Source organism: Muscardinus avellanarius (assembly GCF_963383645.1).
Source record: "Muscardinus avellanarius genome assembly, chromosome: 2".
Classification (NCBI taxonomy): Eukaryota; Metazoa; Chordata; class Mammalia; order Rodentia; family Gliridae; genus Muscardinus; species Muscardinus avellanarius.
The window spans coordinates 75,333,004-75,357,457 of NC_137787.1; the positions used below are offsets into that span (position 1 = coordinate 75,333,004).

Below are 24,454 nucleotides of genomic sequence, written 5' to 3' on the forward strand. Positions count from 1 at the left end.
TAAAGAATCAAAAAGAGTTGTTACTATCAAAAACAAATGCTAGAAAAAAGTCATAGGAAATATATAATATATATATATATATATATATATATATATATATATAGAGAGAGAGAGAGAGAGAGAGAGAGAGAGAGAATATACTTTATATCCCTATATTTAAGAATGGGCTTAAAGTCCAATTTCTTGATTCTGATTATTAGAAATTTTTTTTTCCATTGGTAAGCTTTCAAGTATAATCAAAACCTTGTAGAATGTACTTTTATTAATTTCTTTTCTGTGGTACTGGAGGTAGAACCCAGGGGCTTTTCTACCTCCAGGCTATATTCCCAGACCTATTTGATATTTTATTTGGAAACAAGGTCTCACTTAAGTTGCTGAGAGCCTCACTAAGTAGCTGAGGCTGGCTTTGAACCTGTGCGATCCTCCTGTCTCAGCCTCCCAAGCACTGGGGATACAAGTGTGTGCCACCACGCCTGGCCTTATTATTATTTCAATAGAAGTAACTAGCAGGGTGTGGTGGCACACACACTTGTAATCTCAGCATTTGGGAGGTAGAGACAGGAGGATTGTGGTTCCCAGACAGCCTCAGCTACTTAATGAGGCCCTTCGCAACTCAGTGAGACCCTGTTCCAAAAATAAAGACTAAAAAATAGGCCTGGGGGTGTAGCTCGGAGGTACAATGCCCCTGGGTTCCATCATTGGTACTGCAAAAAAAAAAAAAAAAAGAATAAAGGAAACAACTTAAACACAGATATAGAAAGTACTTCATACGTACAATGTCACCTACCCTTTAAAATTACATTATAACAGATTCTCCTATGCCTACTCTTAAATAATTACTAAAATTATAATTGTAACTTAAAAAATCCGTGATATTTTAATATATATTTTTCTTTTTTTTTTACTTCCTTTTTTTTTATTGGTGCACTGTATTCATACATCATAGTGGGATACAAACTTTTGTAGACATACATGCACACATCGCCCAGTCAGCCCCCACCCAATCCCCACCCCATTCTCTCCCCATCCCTCCCTCCCATGCTTGGCTTAGTGGTTGATATCTAGTATTATAGCAATTTATCCAAAATTAAAAATGATAATCTCACATAACAGTTTCATTTGTCTGATACCAAGCTTTTGATAACTTAAAGATAACATTTCAATATTTCTTTTTACTTTGTTTCTTACCAGAGAATATTTTTTTTCTATTTTTTAGGTGAAACTATCATATATTTATATATTTATTTTTCAGAAAAAAACTCTATCCTAATATGGAATATGGACTCTAGATACCCAAAACGATCTTGAAAAAGAACAAAGCTAGAAGATATATATTTTCTGATTTCAAACCATATAAAGCTACAATAATTGAAACAGTGTAGTACTATTCTAAAGGCAGATATATAAACCATTGGAGTTAAATAAAAGCCTAGAGCTAAATTCTTCCCTATATTGTCAAGTTATTTTTGACAAGGTTTCCTCGAACATTTGGTGGTGGAAATAATAATCTTTTAACTAAATATTGTTGAAAAATAATAATTACATGGAAAAGAATAAAATTGGACCCTTACCTAATCCCATATACAAATATTAACTCAAAATAGATAAAAGACCTAAATATAAATCTTAAGACTATAAACTTTTAGGAGAAAATCTGGGTCATAAAACCTCACAACATTGAAATTGGCAGTGATTTCTTGGATATGATTTCAATGGCACAGGCAACAGAAGAGTATACAAACTCCCTAAAAAATAAAAGAAAATATTGTATATCCAAAGACAATGGAAACAGAGTTAACAGTTACTAATAGAATGGGATAAAATATTTCACAAATGCTATATCTGAAGGTATATTAATATTCCAACTAGAAATCCTAAAAATTAACAACAATAAAGGCAAACAATACCATTTAGAGATAGGTAAAAGACTAACATAAATAATGAATCTCCACAGATAACCAATCTTAGTTGTCTGTTGGATGGAAAATCATGTTTCTCTAGTTCTGGAGTGTGTTACCTATTTCTTCTTTGTAGTTAATCTCTTTGAGTATTTTCTCTAGTGCTGGTTTTGAAGACATAAATTCCTTCAGTTTCTGTTTGTCATGGAAGCTTCTTATTTCTCCATCTAATTTGATAGAAAGTTTTGCTGGGTAGGAAATTTTTGGCTGGAAGTTGTTTTCTTTCAGAATTGGGAATATGTTACTCCAAGCTCTTCTGGCTCTGATAACTTGGTTTGGGAAGTCTGGAGTGATTCTAATTGGTTTGCCTCTGAATGTCACTTGGCCCTTTGCTTTTGTTGCCTTTAAGATTCTCTGCTTGGCTTCCACATTGGTCATTTTGACAATTATGTGGCGTGGGGATCCTCTTCTCCGATCCTGTCTAAAGGGAGTTCTATAAGTTTCCTGGACCTGTGTATCAACCTCTTGCTTTATGTCTGGAAAATTTTCTGCTATTACTTCCTTGAAGAGATTGTTGATCCCTTTGGTTTCACTTTCTTTTCCCTCCTCTATTCCAATTATTCTTAGGTTAGCTCTCTTAAAATGGGCCCATATTTCTTCAATATCAGATTCCTGCTGTCGGATATTTTTTTCTAGATTAGAAACTATGCGTTCATTTTTGGAATGATCATCTTCTAAGAGCGAGATTCTGTTCTCCATGTGTTCTAATCGGTTGTTTGTGCTTTGAATTGAGGCCTTTACTTCATTAATTGCATCCTTTATCTCCTTTTGGCTCTCTCTGAGTTCTTTTCGAAGCACCTCTATTATTTCTACAGTTATTTTCCTGATTTGCTCTTCTAGAAATCTCTGATTTTCTGTTTTATTGAGTTCTGATGTTGTGGGCATTCATTGCTCCAGTATTATTTCTCTTTCCCATGATTTCGGAAGTTTGTGCCTTCTCTGGGTTCTTCCCTTGGGTCACTATGACTTCACTTAAGGTGTTCTGGATCTCGAGTCAGTAGTATCACAGACCCCACTACTCCTTAACTGGGTTGTATCACAGAGTCTCCGACCCAGAGAGTCAATAGAGGCTGCTTTAGACTGTGGGGGGTGCCAGGTTGCACATTCTCCTATGGTGTGATATCTCTGCCACTGCCCCTCCCCCACTGGGTCAAGTCCCAGGGAGTACAGTACTGGGATTTCTCCTCTGGGGCCCGCAATTTGACTCACTGTTCTTGAGTACGCAGATGTAGCTGTACTGGCTTCGCTGAATTCGCTGCTGCTGCCGCTGGTGGCAATATGGCACCGCTGCTACACCCTTGGCCGTGGGGCTGGTGTTTTTCTTCTTGGTTTTGATTTCCACTCTGAATCCCTGCAGCGTGTGCTGAGCTCAGCCACTGGGAGCTTTAGATGCTCCCTGCACCGAGAAATCCCGCCTGGCTATTTCGCAGTGGCTCACCTCGGCTTGCTGTAGCCGTCCGGTGAACTCCTCGCTGCCGCCGGCAGTAAAGCGCTGCTGCCGCGTCTGTGGCTCTGTTCTCAGTCTGCTTTCTCTCTGGAGCCTGGTGATTTTTTGTTTCTCTGGTGATGGTGTTTTCTGGCTATGAAAGGCGCTGATTTTGTGGTAATGGAGATTGGTTGTTAGCGGGGCTCTTAAGCCCCGCTTTTCTCGGTTGCCATCTTCTAATATATATTTTTCTATGTAACATTTTATGTATGTATGTGATGCTGGGGATTGACTCCAGGGGCATTCTACAAACTCTAAGCAACAACCCCTATTTTATTTTTTTTCTCAAAATTTAAAAGTATATTTTTGTTTTTTAATATGCTTTTATTGGTTCGTTAGTCTCACATAATGTAAATCATGTTGAAACAGGGTCATGTTAAGCTGCTGAAGGTCTCCCTAAGGTGTTGAGGCTGGCTGGCCTCAAACCTGCGATCCTCCTGTCTCAGCTCCCCAAGAACTGGCATCACCAGGCTTGACTCCTGTGTAACATTTTTGTGGCATGCCTTTGTCTGAGGAGTATTTTAATGCCTTTTAACCAGGGGGGGGTTATTCTGAATCTGACTGAACACAGTTCAGCATCTTTCCAGTTTTCATCATGTCACTCATCTGCTTTTGTGCCTCTCAGATTTCCCCAGTTTTCAAGGTGACTTTCAAACTCCAGCCCTTACTTTTTCACTGCCCAGAGAAGTGAAATCAAATGACAGACATGGTGTAGCACTGAGCGTGGTGGTGCACTACTGTAATCCCAATACTTGGAAGGCTGAGAGAGGAGGATCTCGGGTTCAAAGTTGCTTCAGCAACTTAGCAAGACCCTGTTTTCTAAACAAAAAATAGTTTAAAACAAAAAGGCTGGGGGTGGAACTCAGAGGTAGAACACCCCTGGGTTTAATCTCCAGTTAAAAAATGAATAAAAAACAAAAGCATGGCATTTATCTCTATTAAAACTCAAACTGTTAGAGAGCAGATTACAAATTTATCTGACTTTTCTTTTTCTAAAAAACATTTTTATTGGTGCATTGTATTTATGCATCATACTGGGGGGAAAATCTTGTGTTGACATAAATGCACACATCACCCAGCCAGGCCCCACCAAGTCCCCACCCCACTTTTTTTTTTTTTTTTTTTAAAGACTAAGCACACGACATTAAGGAAGTTTTCTAGCTCTGGCAAGGCTACTTTAGCTTTTGCTCAAAGCCTCTTCTGGGTACATAGTCCAGAATGTTTGCTGATAGCATTCCTTAAGTGGGCAAGTCTAAGCAGCAGTGACTGGCAAAGTAAAGGCAATCTCCTCAGCTACCATTTCAGCCTTGAGATTCCGCTTGTGCCTCAAGACCCAATTTCTCTGAACAACATTTTCCCTCATCTCCCCTGTCTATCCTTCCTTTGTGATCCACACACACTTAGCCTTAATTATATGTGCCCAGGTCACCTCTACTTATCTGGAAGCTGCTAGAAGGCAGGACTGGGGTTATAGTTATTTTATATTGGGAATCTGGGATGTGCTAGATGCATTGAAAATGTCCTTTAGCAGTATGAGGCCACAGGTCCCACCTGCAGGGAGAAAGAACGCTGGTTTTTTTTTTTGTTTGTTTTGTTGTTGTTGTTGGTGGTGGTGGTGGTGGTACTGGGGTTCCTGGAAGCCCTTCTACCTTCTACCTCCGGGCTACACTCCCAGACCTATTTTTATACTTTTTTATTTGGAAACAGGGTCTCTTATTCCAGCACAGCTGGCTTCGAACCTGTGCAATGCTCCAGTCTCCGCCTCCCAAGTACAGGGATTACAAGTGTGAGCCACCACACCCGGCTAGAAAGACCGCAGTTTATGTTGCTGTTTATGTCTGCTGGTATGGGACCAGATTTCCATAGTATCAGCTACCCATTTGCACTGAAGAAAAGCTTCTGAGACTTAGGAAGTTAGGGCCCAAAAGAGTTGGGTATCCAAAGAATTGTACAGTTTACGGGGTAAAGTTGGTGAAGGTATAAGTGAAGTGGAAATAAGGGGATAGACTTCTTACCTAGTCTTGGAAGAATTTGAAAGCTTTAATACCTAAAACCATTTTTATTGATTTTTTTCTATTTGGAAACACTGTCTCTATTGTCCTATAGCTATTAGCCTTCCAGTTTTTAGACATGAAAGTTATACTTGATATAACTGACAGGAAAAGCTTTTGCTCAGCTCAAGGTAATCAGTGACATCACACTGAACTTAATTTCAGCTCAAACAAAAGATAGTCACCATTTTGTTTAGCCTTTGACTGCTTAGAGGGTAAATATTCACTTGTTTTGAGCATTTGATTATTTTTAACATTTTCTTGGACCTACCTATGAGAAACCCTGAGAAGCTGCAAGCCAGTGCTCTGTACCTTTGGGGCTGGCCTGGCTGTACACCCTTCTTTGGTGTCAGAAACAGGAGTTTTAAGGACAGCACTTATTGCCCATTGTTGTAGGTCTTTGACAACTTTAATTCTTGGGAAGACCAGGATATTTGCCAATTCCTAGCATACCAAATTATTATTTATTCTTGCCATGCTGGGAATTGAACCCCATGAAATGAACCTCATACATACAAGGCAAGGTCTCTACTGAGCTATACTCCCAGCCACATATTATTTTAAATCTTACGGAGTAAGTAGAACACAAAAGGTTGGTGTTCACTTTTACTTGTATTTGTACAAAATATTTTCCTTTCAGGTTTAATTAATGCTAAGATCCTTTGAAAAGACATTATACAAATTCAAACATGGATAGTACGTTACATATACTTTTAAAGTACTATGCATTTTGAAAATCTGGAAAGTTATGAGTGTCCTCTTCTGTTGCCAAAGGCTAAACCATAAACTAATGACTTTACTAATAGTGCGTATTAAAGAAAAAGCATGAGCTCTCATATGCCTCACTATATAAAGATACCATTGGTTAATAAGATCAAAAGAAAGGCTGATTTTAAATTAAGACTTCGCTAATCTTACACTTGCAGAAGTGAATTTTGAATTGGTCAGAAAATATTCTAGTTGTCAGGCCAGCCTTCTCCCTGACAGTTTGGATCTATTCTTCATAAATACACATAGAAGTTACTGGCTTTCAGGGAACTCAGTCGTAAATCTTTGATTGCACATAGCTCTACCCCAACAAAGAAAAGTTGGATAGGAAATTAAGAATATTGCTTCTCAGATTTTCATACACATACGAATCACCTGCACATCTTGTTAAAATGCACTTCTGATTCTACAGGGCTGGGTAGGGGCCTGGGAGTCTGCATTTGTAGTAAGCTCTTGGGTGGTTCATACTAGTAATGCTGGCCCCTTCTTTTGTGTAGCAAGAATTTAACCAGTTTGTCTTCCCCTTCAGCTTGTCCACGATTCTCAAATTTGCTCTGCCCACATTTAGTTATATGGCTTTGAGTTTCTTTTTGGATTAAGTTAGGAGTCCTTTTTCCATTGATGATCACTACTCAGAAGTTGTAGGGACTTTGCCATAGGGCAGAGAAGGGGAGTTGAGGGTAAGCTCATATTGGACTCCATATGACTTATCTAGAATCTTCCTGCACATATCTCTAAATTAAATTATTAGCACTAACAGCCTCCTGCGCAATAGTGTGCCTAAAATGGACTCCTAAAATTAGCAGTGGAGGAGAGGTTGGTTATTTTTGGAAACACTGAAAAGAGCTGAGAGTTGTGGTTTCCTGAGGGCATCCTCTTCAACTCGGTAGTGCCTGCCAGCAGTGCCATTTCCAATCTGCTGAGAAGGGCTCCAGGGGCTCCTGTCTGACCTCTGTGCCTGCGCAAGCTCCAGACACTATTTTCAAGTGTCTGAGATGACTTAGGTATTCTATACACCCTATGATCTCCCAAGGTAGCACTTTAAGAGGATTTGAGCAAGCTGGGCGAGGCAACACACACCTGTCTGTAATCCCAGTACTTGGGAGACCCAGAAAAGAGGATCACAGTTTCAGTCAGCCTCAGCAACTTAGCAGAGCCATCAGCCCATAGATCTTGTTTCAAAATAAAAAATGAGGTAGAACATCCCCGAGTTCCACCAAAAAAAAAAAAAAAAGAATTTTAGCAAAAAGTGCCTCCATAAAAATACATCTCACCTTCTGATGAACATTGATAGACAATTCTCTGTTCTGCTTTAGCAACAGGAACAAGATCCTACCAACCTGTATATTTCTAACTTGCCCCTGTCCATGGATGAGCAAGAACTTGAAAATATGCTTAAGCCCTTTGGACAAGTCATTTCTACAAGGATACTGCGTGATTCCAGTGGTACAAGTCGTGGTGTTGGCTTCGCCAGGTAAGCATGCTGCCCGTCTTTATTATATCAACAACAATAACTCTGCCAAGTTAACCTAGAAAATAAAACGTGACCAAGAAGAGTTTAAGTCAGAGAGCTAGTTGTGCTAGTTGTTTTGTGAGCTCAATTTACATGGATATTTTTCCTAATCTTTTGAAAGTTCATTAGGATTCTTAAATCTGAGTACACTAAATATTTGGTGGCTCATGGCAAGAACTATCCCATGAGCAAGTATGTATCTTATATTTTGATTAATTAGATTGGGATGCTTCTCATTTCTTCAGTATGACTAGTCTCCTAAATTTCACAAATAAATAAGCATGTTTTTCTTTTATTGGGCAGAAATTTGATTTATCATCAATAAAATAAATTAGATATCTGAATTAAATACTTCAGACAGTTAAGGGAGTAAGAAAAGGATAAGACACCTAACTACCACATAAATTTAACTATTAACATGGTTTAATTATTACTTTAGGTTTTTTTTTTTAATCTATGTTCCATATATAATGAAAGTGGCCTTATTTCTTTCACTTAATTTTTAGCCCTTCCTTCCCAGAAAGGGCACTTTATCTAAAGAAGAAATATTAAACAGAAAGAGCTTTGCTTTTTGTCAAAGTTCTAATCCTAAAGCCCATGTAAAAAAAGCTGATTTTACATTCTTTATTATTTAGGAACTTATTAATAATATAAAGTAACAGATAATGTCTGCATGTTTTAAATTATTAGATATTTGGAAGGAAAAAATTCTATACAACCAATTCTCATAGACCTGTGATATCAATAAAGCATTATTACTACATATTTATTATTTATTTATTTATTTATTTATTTATTTATTTATTTATTTATTTTGTGGGTCTGGGGATGGAACCTAGGGACATTCTAACTCTGAGCTACACTCCCTGCCCTATTTTTTATTCTTTATTTTGAAACAGGGTCTCACTAGTTGCAGAGAGCCTCACTAAGTAGCTGAGGCTGTCCGCAAACTGCGATCCTCCAGTCTCAGCCTCCTGAATGCTGGGATTACAAGTGTGCACCACCACGCCCGGCTTACTACATATTACTTTATATATGAGAAAATCGAGTCACCAGAGGAATTTCTCCATTGTCACCTAGCTGCCAAGTCCTGCCTAGCAAGGGCCACTACTTGGTACTTCTCACTTCTATTCTGTTGCTCTGCTAGGGCAGACAATTTTATAATAAAACTAAAGTATCGGCCGGGCATGGTGGCGCACACTTGTAATCCCCACGCTTGGGAGGCAGAGACAGGAGGATCGCACAGGTTCGAAGCCAGCCACGCTGGTTTAGGAGACCCTGTTTCCAAATAAAAATATAAAAAATAGGTCTGGGAGTGTAGCCTGGATGTAGAAGGCCTTCCAGGAACCCCAGTACCACCAAAAAAAGCTAAAGTATCAGTAGGAAGTCACCAAGGGCCCATCTGCAGTATACTCTACATTGTGTAAAAGGGTCCAGGTGAGCCACTCAGTGTCATTTCATCACGTCTGTGGATGCTCTTCTGAAATCAGAGCACATGTGCCAAGACTGAACCCAGTTAAGCTCTATTGTTTTTCAAACTTTCACTATCGATTAGAACTAAGGGGCAACTTTCTAAGTAGTCCAGGAAGGTGGTGCATTTTGAATAGAATATCTAGTGCTTCTTCTATTGAGGAAAAAAATACTTGCAGTACTTTGACCCCCCAGAAATGTTTCTCAAATGTTTTTAGCCACTGATAGATATAAAACAAGTTGTAAAATTAGGCTCCAGTCTTTAATCATTCCTCCAAAGCCAAGATGACAAAGAAGGTACATAATTGACTTTACTATTTTAACTTTCAACCTGAAACAAATGTAAAAAACATGTAAGGCACACCCTCTGATTGACACCAGCTCTTATTATGACTCTTCAAACTGTCATTTTCTTAATTCTTAAAAGACCATCTTTAGCTGGATGTGGTGGCACATGCTTTTGTAATCCCAGTACTTGGGAGGCTGAAACAGGAGGATCACACATTCTTGGCCAGCCTCAGCTACTTAGTGAGGCCCTCTGCAACTTCGTACAGAATAAAAAATAGTGCTAGGGGTGTAGCTCAGAGGTAGAATGCCCTTGAGTTTCATCCCCAATACAGCAAAAAAAAAAAAAAAAAAAAGACCATCTTTAAAACAAACAATATGCTTGTTGTAAGAAGCAAATACACTGGTATTTTAAGCAATTGTTTGTTTTATTACTAAGTAAACTATTATATATTGATTTTCAATTTTCCAACAATTAGGATAAAATCATGCAATTGATATGCTTGGTATTAAACACTCTGGATAAAATTTATTCTTTTATGATTTAGGGGGTACTCTGTTATCAGTTATTTTACTCTAAAGTACAAAATCGATAGATAAATAAAAGAATAAGCCCTTTTTCCCTTATCACATCCATAGTTTTGCTAGATTTTCGTTTGTATCTAGTAAACCTAAGAGAATGTTTATGCATGCACAGAACAAAATGAAAATGGAGAGACTTCTAAATATTTGTAAATTTTTTAATAAATAGGATGGAATCAACAGAAAAATGCGAAGCTGTAATTGGTCATTTTAATGGGAAATTCATTAAGACACCACCAGGAGTTTCCGGTATGTTGTTTGTATAAAATTTTATCAGCCTTTTATATAATGTGTGTATGACTTTAGCACACGATAGCTTTTATATTAAGGGGAAAAAAGCTCTCTTGCTTACTCTTTAAAATTCATTTCTTTGGTGCTGGGTATGGTGGTGCACACTTGTAATCTCAGCATTTGGGAGGCTGAAACAGAAGGATCACAGATCACAGACAGTCTTCATACTACTTAGGCCCTTTGCAACTCAGTGAGACCCTGTTTCAAAATAAAGGATAAAAAATAGGGCTGGAGGTGTCTCTTAGAGGTAGAATAGCCCTGGGTTCTATCACCAATACCACAAAAAATATATTTATTTTTTTTTCTTTGTACCAACAAAGAAATAAGACTTAGAAATTCACCTCTTCCCAGGCACCTGTATGTCTAGACCCCTGCTCTGGATCTGACTCTAATGTGTTTAGGAATCCCTCCTTCTCTGATGCATCAGCCATCTTCGAACCCACTTATGGCCATCCTCTGTAGACCTCCTACCCCTGGGCACTTCCACTGAGGAGTGTGATACCTTTCCATCCCAGTGGTGCCTGGTCCTCAACCCTGTGGCCTTTATGTCCAGTCTGCTTTAGTCACTCCACCATGTTGTCCCAGTCTGTGTTGTCATTTCCAAGAACACTAACCCAGGAGCTTTTCATGCCAAGGACACATACACTCTCACTCCCAGGACACCTGATCTGAAATACAAAGGATCCCTTCATGTTCACTGTTTACTGGACTTTCGTATCTGCTTCTTGTCCCTACAAAGTCTGGTCTCTATTTTTGAGCATGAAAACCATTTCTTTCATGACATCTTCAGTTTTCCTGTACACCAACCTGTGCTCAGAACTGCTTGGAGGAACTGGAATTGCCCCTGCAGCAATCCACCCTCACTGATCACGTCACCCCAGGCCACTGATGCCAGGGCATACTGTATGTCTGCGGCTTGACCAGACCCTCAGCCGTGCTGGCCCTTACCAAGCTGCAGTCCCTACCCAGCTCTAAGCAAGTGACTTCACTTCCTGTCTGATGGACAGCCTTGAGATGGGCAGATGGAAATGCTGTCAGCTTCCTGCATCCTCCTACTTGGGGGACCATACCTATACCCATCTTACCTCTCTCCTTCCCTAAGGTATCAAGGAGGGCTTCAGAGCTGTCTGAGGCCCTGTACTATCAGGATCTTACTGTGCCTCTTTTCCTATAATTTCAATCTCTGGATTTTTCTTACATTCACTTTTTTCCAATAGAACTGAAAACTTTTAGTTTTAATAAGATAACAGATCTCTGCAAGACTAATTGGTGAGGAAACAAAATGTACAAACAATACTAGAGACAAAAAAAAATGGTGAACCTAACTACAAAAGACATTTTTAAAATCACAGAATTCAATGAACATATGTGTGAACTACTTTATGGTAAAACTATTTTAGAAAAGAAACCAATTTGTGTTTGAGATCGTTCAAGTCTGTGCTCTTAAAGCTAAGCACTGCTCCTGTCTAGCTCCTCCTCCAGAAAATGTTTCAAAGTGTAGTCTTCACTTCCTCTTGCACCATTCCTACTTCAGCTCTCTCCAATCTGACATCTCCCCCAACCATGCAAAATAAACTCCTCGTGTTAAACTCACTTATTGCTTGCCAAGATAGCTCAATCTAAGTGTCTTCAACAACTGAAATTTAGTGTCTCAGAGTTCAGAGAACAGAAGTCCAAGGTCAGGGTGTGGCAGGGTTGGGTCCTCCTGTGGGCTGGGAGGAAAGGACTGCCTACCCTCTCTGCTGGGTTTCTGGGCATCTTCTCCCAGTGTCTCTTCACACGCTCTTCCCTGAGCGTGTCTGCCTCTGTGGCCAGATTTTCCCTTCTGATGAGCATGCTGGGATAAGGCCCACCATCATGCTTTCATTTTTACCTTAAAGTCCTTATCTCTAAACAAACATTCTCAGGTACTGGGAGATTACCACTCTTTTTTTTTTTTTTTTTAAGTTTAAAAGGGTCAACCCACTTGCCACACCCTTGCTCCTGATGATGGAGCCTAGAGACTTTCCTCACTTTCCTTATTCTGTGTCTGTCTGTTGTATGAACTGTCTGGTCCTTCACTCATCCCTAAAATGTGCCCTCCCTTCACTTATGTTGTACCTGTCTGTTGTCTTCCTGTCTTGTATTTTTTGTCTTGGGGGACTCTATTCTGTTTACTCTTAATTGTTGATATTTCCCTGAATTCTGCTCCTGGCTCACAGTTCTGATAGATCTCAACTACTGCTTGGGTGACCCTCAGACATTCATCTCTTTCACAGCTTTTCCCCCTTGATTGTCAGGTTGCCTGGCCTCAGTCACCTTATGTCATCCACTCTAAAAGTAAACTGGCCGCCGTCCCAACAATCCTGTTCCTCCCATCATTTCCCTTTTCTCAGTTAGTGGAGCCAGCATCCACCCAGGCACCCAAGCCAGAAACCCAGACTAGATTCCTCCAGACCCTGTGTCCTTCATCTCTCACATAGTATGAAATGCAAGTAGTCACTCAAGACCTTGCATTTTTCTTCCTGATTATTTCTAGAATCTGCCTTCTGCCTCCACTCCTCCTATCACTGCCCAGTGTAACTCCATATTATCTCCTACCTGGGCCACTACCGCATCTTCATGATTGCCTGTCTTGTCTGGCTCTGTGTCCCCCAGATGGCTCCCTGAGTGCAGCCAGAGAGATCCAGATAAAACCTGTGCCTCTGTGTCACTTTACTGCTAAATATCATCTCCCCTTCCTCTTCCAATGGAAAGATCCAGAACTCTTAGAGTGACATTGAAGGGCAAAGGTGCCGCTGCCCTTGCTTCCCTCAGTCTTCTCCACCTCCATCCCCTGCCTTCCTCTGCAGCCTCTTCCAGTACTAAACCACATGCAGCATCATTTCTCTTTGCTTTCTCTCTTCTAGTTTGCATTGCCTCAGATCCCCATTTCCCCCTTTAACCTGGCTGACTCTGCCTCAACCTCAAGGACTGTGCTCACAGCCTGCCTCCTCCGTAAAGGGATCTTCTCTATCCTGGTTGGATTGTATTGTGTCTGCAGAGCGCACTGAGGATCCTCACCTTATCATTCAGCCCATCCCACTAAACTGGAAGCTCCTGGAAGTCAGAAACTATTTTCTCATCTTTTTATATTCATCCCTAACACAGTGTTTGAACTGTGCTAAGCAGCAGCCAATGTTTGTTGGTTCTGAATTAATTTCACTACATTATAACACCAAGACAGTACTACCACCTTGCAAGCTAGCATATGGAGAAAACACTGAAATGCCTTCTGATTTGCAGCCAGCCCCTAGCATGTGGCCTGCCAGCAGGGAGGGAGTCTCAAGGAAACTTAGAAACCACTTCACTTGCTTGGAAGAAAAGGACCTGACATTAAAATAAAATAAAAAAGAGGGAGAGAGAAAGAAAAAGATATCTGCTCCCCTGTATCTCTTCTCCCTCATAATTTAATCTTCTTATGTTTAGCTGGCATTAACATACCTTGGTGCTTCCCAGTGTGTATTTCAGATCAACAAGCCTGACTTTTTTCAGTCCTTACGTCCTGCTAACAGCTACTTTCCCACCTCTGCCCGTGTGTGCCCTAGGGTTAAAGTTGGAGTCTCACTCTGAGTTGAAGAGGGAGGGGTCCTCTAACTGTGCTAGCCTGGCCACCTGCATGTCAGAGAATCTGCGTTGATTAGCTATGTCAGTAAGATTTGTCCCAACACTCATATGGGAGAGCTGGACTTGAGCTCCTCTCTAAGCCAGGGAGGAGTCTCTTGAAGTGAGCAGTGCAGTTGTTTGACTAAACAGCCTCCTCCGTGTGTCTCCAGCGCTCACCACTTTTTATATGCTAAAATACATAGCACTGAAGTAAGTAGATCTCGTGGACTGAACCTAACAGAAAGGCTGCCAGGCCCAGCTCTAGAAGCGATCCTAGAGGCCATAGGTAACATGCGTCCCAGTTTTTCACACAAGACATGACAGGAAAGCTTGGGGTATTTTGAAGTTAGATTAATTCTGGCCAGGCGTCATGGAAGTGAGCAGTTTCTCCAAGATCGTGCATGTATAACTAGTGTTCAATATTTATCCTCTTGTAGCTTCAAGGTTCTGTCTTTAACCCGGTAACTGATGGTGACGATTAGGGATTCACTTTAATTTTCCGTATCCAGTTGAGTTTCATTTCATAGAGGAACTAATTTGTAAGTCGGTGCAATACCACAGGCTATACTTGCTCTTGTAGCAGTAAAACCTGACAGCGCACAACTTCTGTGGATGTATCTGAAAGTGAACTGCCTCCAGGCACAAGTTTGGAGCATAAAATACAAGACCTGGAAGGATGCTGTTTCAAGGAACTCAACCCTGTGAAAGAACTCCATTTTTGTGATTTAGGCATTTCATTTTCTTTCAATTCAAGCATTGTTGATGAGAAAAGGGACGAAAAATGAGTATTTTTAACCTTCACTCGAGTAAATGCAAGAGAGCCTTTTGCAAACGCTGCTGGTCGGGCCTTCTGAGTTTGGCGCCTGTTCCAGCTGGCCTCTCTCTGCTTCCCCGAGTCATCCACTGCATGCCCACAACCCCCAAGCGACAGTCCCTTTGAAGAGCTAGCCATTCATCCGCCTGCTCATGTCCCCTTAGCTCTTTCAGCTCATGCTTGTATGTGGCAAGGAAAGTTCAAGACTTTCCTTTCAAGACAAATGCATCCAGAACACATTTTTTTTGATCCTGATCAATCTGAGATAAGATCTTCCAGTTCCCCAAGTGAAATAGATCTCAGGGTGTCACAGGTTAAACTTGAACAGCTTTTTTTTTTTCCTCCACAGAACTTCATGGTTTTGTCCTTTGTTTTCTTTGAAGTAAGTTCATAGACTGTTGGCCACACCCCAAAAAGAAAAACTTTGATTTCCAAACCACATATCAATGATTGTAGGACCCTCTCTGTACCACTGTGGCTGGTAGAGAATAGTTTCTTTCAAGTTGTGCCAAGTGACACAGGGGGCACAAGAAGCAGACGGGTTCCATCTATGTTGTGAGCCTCACTGCCTGGGGTACAATTTTGCTGTCAAGATATCCTGTATACCCTGAATCGGCTCTTGATTCTGTGCTATTTCTCCGTGTTTAATGATCTTTCCTGTGTATTAGTCTTGGTTCCCAATGAGGTTGCAAGTTATTTGGGGGACAGAAGCTGTGTTTTATTTTTAATTTTGTGCCAGGCCCAGGAGGCTCATGCATCGTCACCCAGTATACCAGCATGTGGTTTCCAAGAGCAGTTTCCAGGGAGGGCTCAGCCCAATAAGCATAGCTGTTTTGAGGGCTTGTTAAAAACCTGCTTGTGCCAGGCGTGGTGGCGCACACTTGTAATCCCCACGCTTGGGAGGCGGAGACAGGAGGATCACGCAGGTTCCAAGCCAGCTGCGCTGGCTTAAGAGACCCTGTTTTCAAATAAAAATATAAAATAGGACTGGGAGTGTAGACTGGAGATAAAAGGACTTCCAGGAACCCCAGTACCACAAAAAAAAAAAAAAAAACCCTTCTTGCATGTGAGTGAGGTTGAACTGCACCTGCCTTTAGGGTGGGTTTGAAATGTACAACACAGGACTTGGAAGCACACCATTGAAGTGAGTTTAGAATCTCCCCAAAATAAGTCTCTCCAGTGTACTTAAGAACCCACAAAGGTTTTGAAATCATTTTCAACTTCTCTGGGCTTATTTTTTTTTCTTTTCTTGTGCATATAATATGAGAATTTACTTTGAATACTGGTCAGTTTATTAGATAGTACTCTCTCTCCTTTCTTAATATTGCTTATTATGACTGCTTTATAACATCAATTTCTGCATGAAGTGCATATGATTATCATCAGTAGAACCAGATGAAAAACCAAAATATTGGCAGGCATGGGGAAATTGAATGAGCCTCTGCTTGAATATTTAAATAATGCAGGCTCATTACCAGGCAGATAGAACATTTCATAACTACAGTCAGAGGATGGCTTCTTCCATAGTGCATGTTGTCTAGCAGGCATAAGCAGGATGATCCGGGATGGTTCCTGTCAGAGCACTTGGATTCTTGCATGGTTAGCAGTTGGCATATGACACTGGAGCCAAGTACAGAAAAGAAACCTGCTTCAGCCGAGACAAAAATCACATCCCGACACAGCTCTTGTCCTGATGTGCTAGAGTTCTCGAAGAGTATCTGCTGGTCTTGACTCACTAGCAGGGAGCAATCAATGTCCCTGCTAGCGCCTAGACCAGAAACATCCCCCACCTCACCTCCAAGAAAGAGGAAACTCGCTTTAGATACAGTCCCCAAAGATACTTTCTGAAAATAAATGAGCTGAACAGTGAGCTCATCTTACCTGTGACACTTGAAGTCCTAGTGGCAGGAGTCCTGCTGCACACAGGAGGGGTCACCGTCCTGTATCACCCACCCTCCCACCAGCACATTCTTTCAGACTCAGGTGACATGACTGGGTTTCCCCAAGCCATCTGCTCCCCCACCTGGCCTGAGGCACTGCACAATATAGAACTTTATAGTTCTGTAAACAAAGCAGTCCTGGTGGAAGTCAGGCCCCAGAGAGGAGCTCTAGCGGTGCCCTTTGGGGGTAGGATGGCAGAAGCCATAGAAACGGGACTAAGATGGGAAAGGATGTTGTGCTCATACACAATGATAGTTATTGGATCTCTAGGGTGAGATTTTTTTTTTTAAAGCAAAGCCCCAGGTAGTCCTTTGAATGTTGTTAGACGAGGCATTTTTAAAAATAGCCTATGTTATCAGAAATAAAGTTAATGATGGGTGCTGAGCAGACAAGCTTTCCAAAATTGATGGAAAAGCTTCTGGTTGGAGCAGTTTGCATACTACCAAATGTTGATTGAGATAAAGTACTGCATGACTAGAAAAAAATGGGAGTTTGGTAGGAGAGGTCTTTCTAGCCATTACTGTAGTCAGCATCTGAAGGGGGAAGACCTAATTTAGGACACATTGAAGAGAAGGTCCAATTTCCCAAGTTTTCACATAGTTTGATAAAGAAAAACATTTAGAATTTACAGGCATAGGCTCTTCCTCATAATACCCTTTCCAAGTCAGTAAAGCAGCACCTGTAAAAGAAAGTTGTGCCGGGTATGGTGGTACACACCTGCAATTCCAGTACTTGGAAGACTGAGACAGGGGAATCACAGGTTTCAAGCCAGCCTCAGCAATTTAGTGAGACCTTCTACAACTTAGCAAGACCTTATTTCAAAATAATAAAAAACGGCTGGGTGTGTAGGGTAGAGGTAAAATGTCCCTGGGATCAATCCCCAGTATCACAAAAAAAAAGAAAGATGTTTGTTCCTACATCTATATAATGTTTTTGTTTTTGTTGTTGTTGTTGTTGTTGTTGTTGTTGTTGTTTGGGTATTTTTACACTGGAGATTGAACCCAGAAGCATTCTACCTCTAAGCTACACTCCCAGACCAATTTTTTTGATTGTTTATTTTGAAACAGGGTCTCACTGAAAGTTGTGAAAGGCCTGTCTCAGCCTCCCAAGTACTGGGATTACAAGTGTGAGCCACCATACCTGGCTCACGTAGAATTTTTATTAAAAAGATATTTCTCTAAAAGAGTGCTCTCTTCTGTTGACCAAGTGGGTTTTCATAAAATGGAGTACATTTTCATTCCTTCTGAACTTCAAGCCCCATGGAGATGAGAACACTAATGTATCTGCCACTGGATCACTAGTTCTTACGTACCTAGCACATAGACAATAAACATTTTTGCTGAAACATAGACCAGAGAGAATTTTGACAGAGGAAAGAAGCAGTTAGAATTTTTTTTGGTGGTACTGGGGTTCCTGGAAGCCCTTCTGCCTCCGGGCTACACTCCCAGACCTATTTTATACTTTTTTATTTTTGGAAACAGGGTCTCTTAAGCCAGCGCAGCCCTCCTGTCTCCGCCTCCCAAGCACAGGGATTACAAGCGTGCACCACCACGCCTGGCGGTTAAAATTTTTTTAAATAGGAAATTTGTTTGTCTAAGATTAGGGATACCTGTTTGTGTACACACACACTTGTGCACGTGCACGCGCGCGCGTGCACACACACACACACACACACACTGTTTTAACTCATTATTTGCTTTCAAAATAAAATCTTAATGACTGCACAAAATCATGTAGTATGTGTTCCATCTTAAATGATATATTTGCAAACATACCATCACTCATTTGCTATTTACTTCTCACTATATGTTTTTAGCAGGCTGTATTGTCACCTGGGATTTCTTTTTGTCTTGACAGAACAGAATCTAGATGAATGAATGTCTTGGAAGCCCGTTATCCCCAGATAGAGATACTGAGCCAGTCGATCAATAGGCTTCAATGTGCACTAGGTCTTGCTATTTATTTCCTCCCATTCACATCTGGGCAGCCTGAGGTGAACTTCCATAATGAATCTAACCTGGTCACTTTCTTTTTCTGCAAAAAACTGGCAGACATGGTGGCATATGCCTATAATCCCAGTACTTGGGAGGCTGAAACAGGAGGATCGCAGGTTTGAGGCTAGGCTCAGTAACTTAGCAAGGCCCTCTGCAACTTAATGAGAGCTTGTTTCAAAACACCAAAAAAAAAAAAAAAAATTTTAAATAGGGCTTGGGGTGTAAGTCAGAGATAGAATACCCCTCGGTTTAATCCTCAATATAAATAAACTAGTAGAGGAAAATAGTTTGCATTATTCACAGGAGGATTGCGGTTAATGGCCGGCCTCAACTACTTAGGCCCTTTGCAACTCAGTGAGACCCTTTTTCAAAGTAAAGTATAAAAAATAGGGCTGGGGATGTGGCTTGGAGGTAGAACGCCCCTGGGCTCCATCCCCAGCACTACATATCTTCTTACAGTGGAGAGCTGCAGCGTGCCTGTCCCACCGAGGTCTTTATGTTCTCCTACCCGTCAAGGCTGTGTGGAGCCAAAACACACAGCCTTAGTTGTCACTGAAGAAAACACTCCAAATTATAAGGACCTTTCCAGGGCTGTAGAAAGTGAGGTCTTGCCTCTGTCCGAATTCTTGTGATGTCCTTAGTCTTCAAAGAAAGGCACAGCCCCTTCTTGGCAGGTGCATGGATCTGCTCCCAGGTGGAGAGCAGGCTGGAGGGGAGTTCCAGCAGTGGGATTGTAAGTAGTGCTTTTTTGGTTGACCACAAAGGCGAGTAACTCAAGAGAATCCCAGGTACAGTATGTTCTTCCTCTTAGAAGATTTGTCCCCTTTTCCACTAGCACTTTCTCAATGCTAGTTTACATCTGCTCTTTAATGGTCCAGTTGTAGAATTAAAAGTATCAGTGCCAGGCGTGGTGGCGCATGCTTGTAATCCCAGCATTTGGGAGGCTGAGACAGGAGGATCACAGTTCTTGGACAGCCTCAACTACCTAGTGAGGCCCTTTGCAACTCAGACCTTGTTTCAAAATAAAGAATAAAAAAATAGAGCTGGGGGTATAGCTTAGAGGTAGAATGCCCCTGGTTTCATCGTCAGTACCAGGGGGAAAAAGTATCAAGAGTTTAGGAAGCTTTCTTATCGCATCTATTTATTTGCCTTCATCTTCATTCTGCGATTTGGCCACATTCTGGCTTACTCTTTGCACCTTAAATGGAAGTTTCTTATTCAGAAAAGCCTGGGGTAGAGGACATTGGAGTCAGAAGGTAAACAAAGGGGCACTTTGTAAATGGTAGACCAGACACCTAACCTTGGTACTCCTGACTCCTCATGACCTGTATCAGTTTGTTTTTTCCTAGTATAACAAAATACCTGAGGCTGGGTAACACTATAAAGAGGGGTATTTAGCTCACAGTTCTAGAGGTTCAAGGGTATAGTGCCAGGACCAGTTGGCCTCTGATGGTGGGTGGTGCGTGTGAGAGATCTTGCAAGACAAAACCAGAGAGCAGTTCAGAGTTTGGACTCTATCTCATAAGAACTCAGGGTCTCATGAGAACTAACCTTCATTCCATCCGAGGGCATGCCCACAGTGACCTAAGGCCCTCCACTGAGCCTCGCCTCTTAACCTCTCCACGCTGGGCACTAAGCTTCCAATGCAGGAACTGTTAAGGGGTTGACCACATCCAAACTGTAGCATACCCCTAGTGCAGTTGCCATTCAGAAGTGCGTCGTGTTGCAACCCACCCTTCTGGAGTGGGTCACCTCAGGGAGGAAGCAAAGTGCCCTGCCGCCCAGACAGCTCACCGAGAAGGAATTACAGTTCGGTGTTTTGTTTTGGTTTTTGGCAGAGAAATGTTGAGAGACACTCTTGCTTCCACCCTGTCATTAGTGGGTGGGTAATAGTGATATAAAATAAGAGATGAATTAGGATAATAAGAGGCAAAGGAGAAAGGAGTAAATTTTCCACAAGTAATATTTTTCCCTTCATGGTTATTTAACTTTGAAACAGGACTTGAAAGTAGTAATCATGGTTGTGCAGTAGACAAAGGACCGAATGTGGGAACCAGACAGGAAGGTGTGAGTGCCTTTATTACATTAACTGAAAACATACAGAAAAATGCACAACTTCCAGGAATACAGTGCTGTTTCCATTATAGGAAAGCAAAGAAAAAGAAAAGTTACGGGCGGCCGATTGTGCTGCCTGGGGCTTATTGCATGTTTTTCTCTTAATGTAATGAATATATATCTTTTAAAAGAGTCTGTACATCCTTTCTGTGTTCATCTCTTGGGTGTCTCTTTGAGTCATTTTGTGAGATGGGTGGATAGTGATAGTAAAGCAACACCAAGTGAGAGAATTCAAGGCCAAAGAAAACCCTTTAAAGAGGAGGTGTTTGCAGTCATCTTCACTACTGTTTCCCCCAACACGAATGAGACCTATTTATTGTCAGAGTGGAAGCAAGAGTGGTTCAACCAAGGTGCAAGAAGCATCTAAAAGGACCATTCACTGAGACACAGGGGATGCTGTCATGCCAAAATAGACAAGAAAGTCAGACTCCAAACAGTAACCACACTCACAAGTCACGACAATGCTGTAAATAAAAACACGTGTGAGTAACATAAAAGGGGGCTTGTTTCCTACTGGGAGAAGCAGAGGTCTCTCCGAGGAGTTACGGGAAGCTACGTGAGCATTTTAAGCAGAGGAGGGTAGGACTGCACAATCCTCCTTTCATTTTAAGATTATTTTGGTGACTGTCTAGAGGCAGAATTGTAGAGAGCTCAGAACAAAAACCAAAGTGAATCGGAAGATGCCTTTGTTTCCTCAGCAAAATGGTTCTTTAAATGCTTTTGTGATGCTCTGGTTTGAAAACGGTAACTAGTATTTTATTTTCTGCTTAGTATTTCACCAGTGAGTAATTTCATAAAGGTCTGAGTAAACTTTTGCCTTAAAGTATCCTATTGATTCCCTCATAGCACAAACACTGCTCCTATTTAAAAAAAAAAAAAGCAATTCCATTTCATCTTGTCATCTGCATTCACATATAATTATGGTTTCCTATTGTTTCTCCCTGTTTACTTAGCTCCTACAGAACCTTTATTGTGCAAATTTGCGGATGGAGGACAGAAGAAGAGGCAGAACCCGAACAAATACATCCCTAATGGAAGACCATGGCACAGAGAAGGAGAGGTGAGACTTGTAAGTCCTTTCTTGAAACTTCAGTGTGGGTAAAATCAGGAAAGCTCCTGAGAAAAGTCACACAAAAGACATCGTGGCTTGGCTGCCCTGCTTCTGAAACAGTGGCAGGAGTAAGCCTTCCTGCAGGCACGTTCTCATTCAAGTGCTGCCCAGATTGAAACTCTTCCCCATGATCATAGTGCTCAGACTGACGAATCTCCAGATGGACAGATAGATGGGGAGACAGCTGTTTATCAGCTAGCAACACATAAGGAAAGGGCTTATACACTGCCCTACAACTGCAGGAGTGATTGTGGCCAGTTTTTCATGTCATGGTATAGATGTAATCCTTTAGAAGGATTTACATTTATAATATTCAGAGGGTATTCTAAGTGATATTAAAATAAATCCTGTCCTGACACTGACCTGACTACTGCAAGGCTATCTCCTGTTCTCTGTGAATGCAGTGACACACATCTTCTCCTGTATCATAGCCACTCCAGCAGGTGTACTGCCTGAGCTTAGACAGGAGCACTGTAGTGGGGCTCAATGTATATTGGTCATCAAGGGGTCCTTTATGTCTTGGTTGTGTTTTATCTCATTCTTTTAAATAATTTTTCTTCTTTAAAATAGTTTAGTTTTTTAATAAATTATTGGGCCTCCACTTCCCTGTATTTATCTCCAGTGAGTTATTACATTATAAAAATACACATACCAACCAAGAATGGAGATGATGTTCTAGACACTCTATTGTCTGATGATAACCACTGGCCACATGTAGCCATCTGAACACTTGAAGCTATTTTTCTGAGGTGATTGAATTTTCTATTTAATTTTAAATAGCTGGCATGTGGCTAATGGCTACCATATGGGACAGAGCAGGTCTAGAGCTTAATTCTCTTACTGAGTTCATAATTTGCTTGGCGAACAGAAACTCCTAATTTTATCAAATGCTCCTATTATTGTCTTATTCTGCAGTGACTCTAAGAAATGGGGTTTTCGAATCATGCCGTTGCAGATGAACATTTATGTTTTTATCTCTTTCCTGTAGGCTGGAATGACACTCACTTATGACCCAACCACGGCTGCTATACAAAATGGGTATGTCATTAAGATAAATGCATAATGGCTTGAGGGAAAATATCAGACATTTGTGCCATAAATTATTCCACTTAAAGGATTACTTAATAAAGGCTTTTGTGTTTATTCTAGATTTTATCCTTCACCATACAGTATTGCTACAAACCGAATGATCACTCAAACTTCTCTTACACCCTATATTGCATCTCCTGTTTCTGCCTACCAGGTTTGTACCTTTAGGATTTATCAGCAGTGTGACAACTTGTACACTGTGAAACTCTGCTGCATTTTTATGTGTCTTAAAATTCTGAACATTTATAATGAAATTCTACTCAAATTTTATGCAGCTTGGATACCCAATTTAGAATAAGCTGCTTTGTATTTGGCAGTGATTTGGTTTTATATATGAGAATATAAAGTGAGGGAAATGGCTGTTCTCCCTCCCTTGTCAGTCCTTGGGACTGTAGAATTTTAGAATTGAGGTGAACCCACAAACCTCCTCCACGAAAAGCCCTGCTCTGGATACCACATGGCCTAAAAAATTGAAGTTTAAGAGAATCGCCATTGGGCAAAATACAGAATAGATATGTGTTCTTGCTATTATTTGTCAGCAGCAATTAATGAAAGAACAAGTAAACATGCTAATACACAAAGATACATCTGTCCAGAAACATGAAATGAGCCATGCAACGGAGATTTGACTCTTCTCTTCCAAATAAATAATGAAAGAAGAGTTGGGCATGGTGGCACATGCCTATCATCTCAATACTTGGGAGGCTGAGTCAAGAAGATTGCAAGTTCAACGTCAGCCTCCGCAACTTAGTGAGACCCTGGTTCGAATATTTTTTAAAATGTGGAAAGGTTAGAGGCATAGCTTGGAGAAGAACCCTCCAGATTCAATCCCCAGTATCCAGAAGGGAGGGAGGGAGAGATGAAGGAAGGAAGAAAGGAAGGAAGGAAGGAAGGAAAGAAGGAAGGAAGGAGTGTGTGTGTGTGTGTGTGTGTGTGTGTGTGTGTGTGTGTGTGTGTGTGTGTTTAGGGTGGTTTATAAGAAAGCTTAACCTTAAATTCCCAGCTGAAAAATACATTAAGGATCCTGTCCTGACACTGGCCCGACTACTGCAAGGCTATCTCCTGTTCTCTGTGAATGCAGCGACACACGTCTTCTCCTGTATCATAGCCACTCCAGCAGGTGTACTGCCTGAGCTTAGACAGGAGCACTGTAGTGGGGTTCAGTGTTGATGTGTGAGAGGAGAGTTTCTTCTGTTAAGGACTGGGATTATGTGTAATGACACTAAACTTCTGTGTATTCTTATTTTAAAAACAATTAGATGTTGTAGTCCTTATGTGAGGCTAGGAGACTACAATATCCAATCTAACCACTATGTTATTTGACATCTATAAACCTCAGTTTCCTCATCTTTAAAATGGGGA

At 41.0% G+C, this 24,454-nt stretch overlaps 1 protein-coding gene across 4 annotated transcripts in view; it reads left to right on the plus strand.

Moving 5' to 3' along the window:
- The window catches only part of RBMS1 (RNA binding motif single stranded interacting protein 1), a gene marked incomplete at both ends in the record, with an annotated part of 222,006 nt that overhangs the window by 189,404 nt on the left and 8,148 nt on the right, over positions 1-24,454 (plus strand). For 3 of the 4 annotated variants that reach the window (XM_080689069.1, XM_080689067.1, XM_080689070.1), the window contains 5 exons: positions 7,580-7,737; positions 10,283-10,362; positions 21,846-21,952; positions 22,992-23,041; positions 23,153-23,246. In XM_080689069.1, the coding sequence (XP_080545195.1) occupies positions 7,580-7,737; positions 10,283-10,362; positions 21,846-21,952; positions 22,992-23,041; positions 23,153-23,246 (489 nt within the window). Of the gene's footprint in view, positions 1-7,579; positions 7,738-10,282; positions 10,363-21,845; positions 21,962-22,991; positions 23,042-23,152; positions 23,247-24,454 lie in introns of all 4 variants that reach the window. The other variant, XM_080689068.1, reaches the window with a different exon arrangement.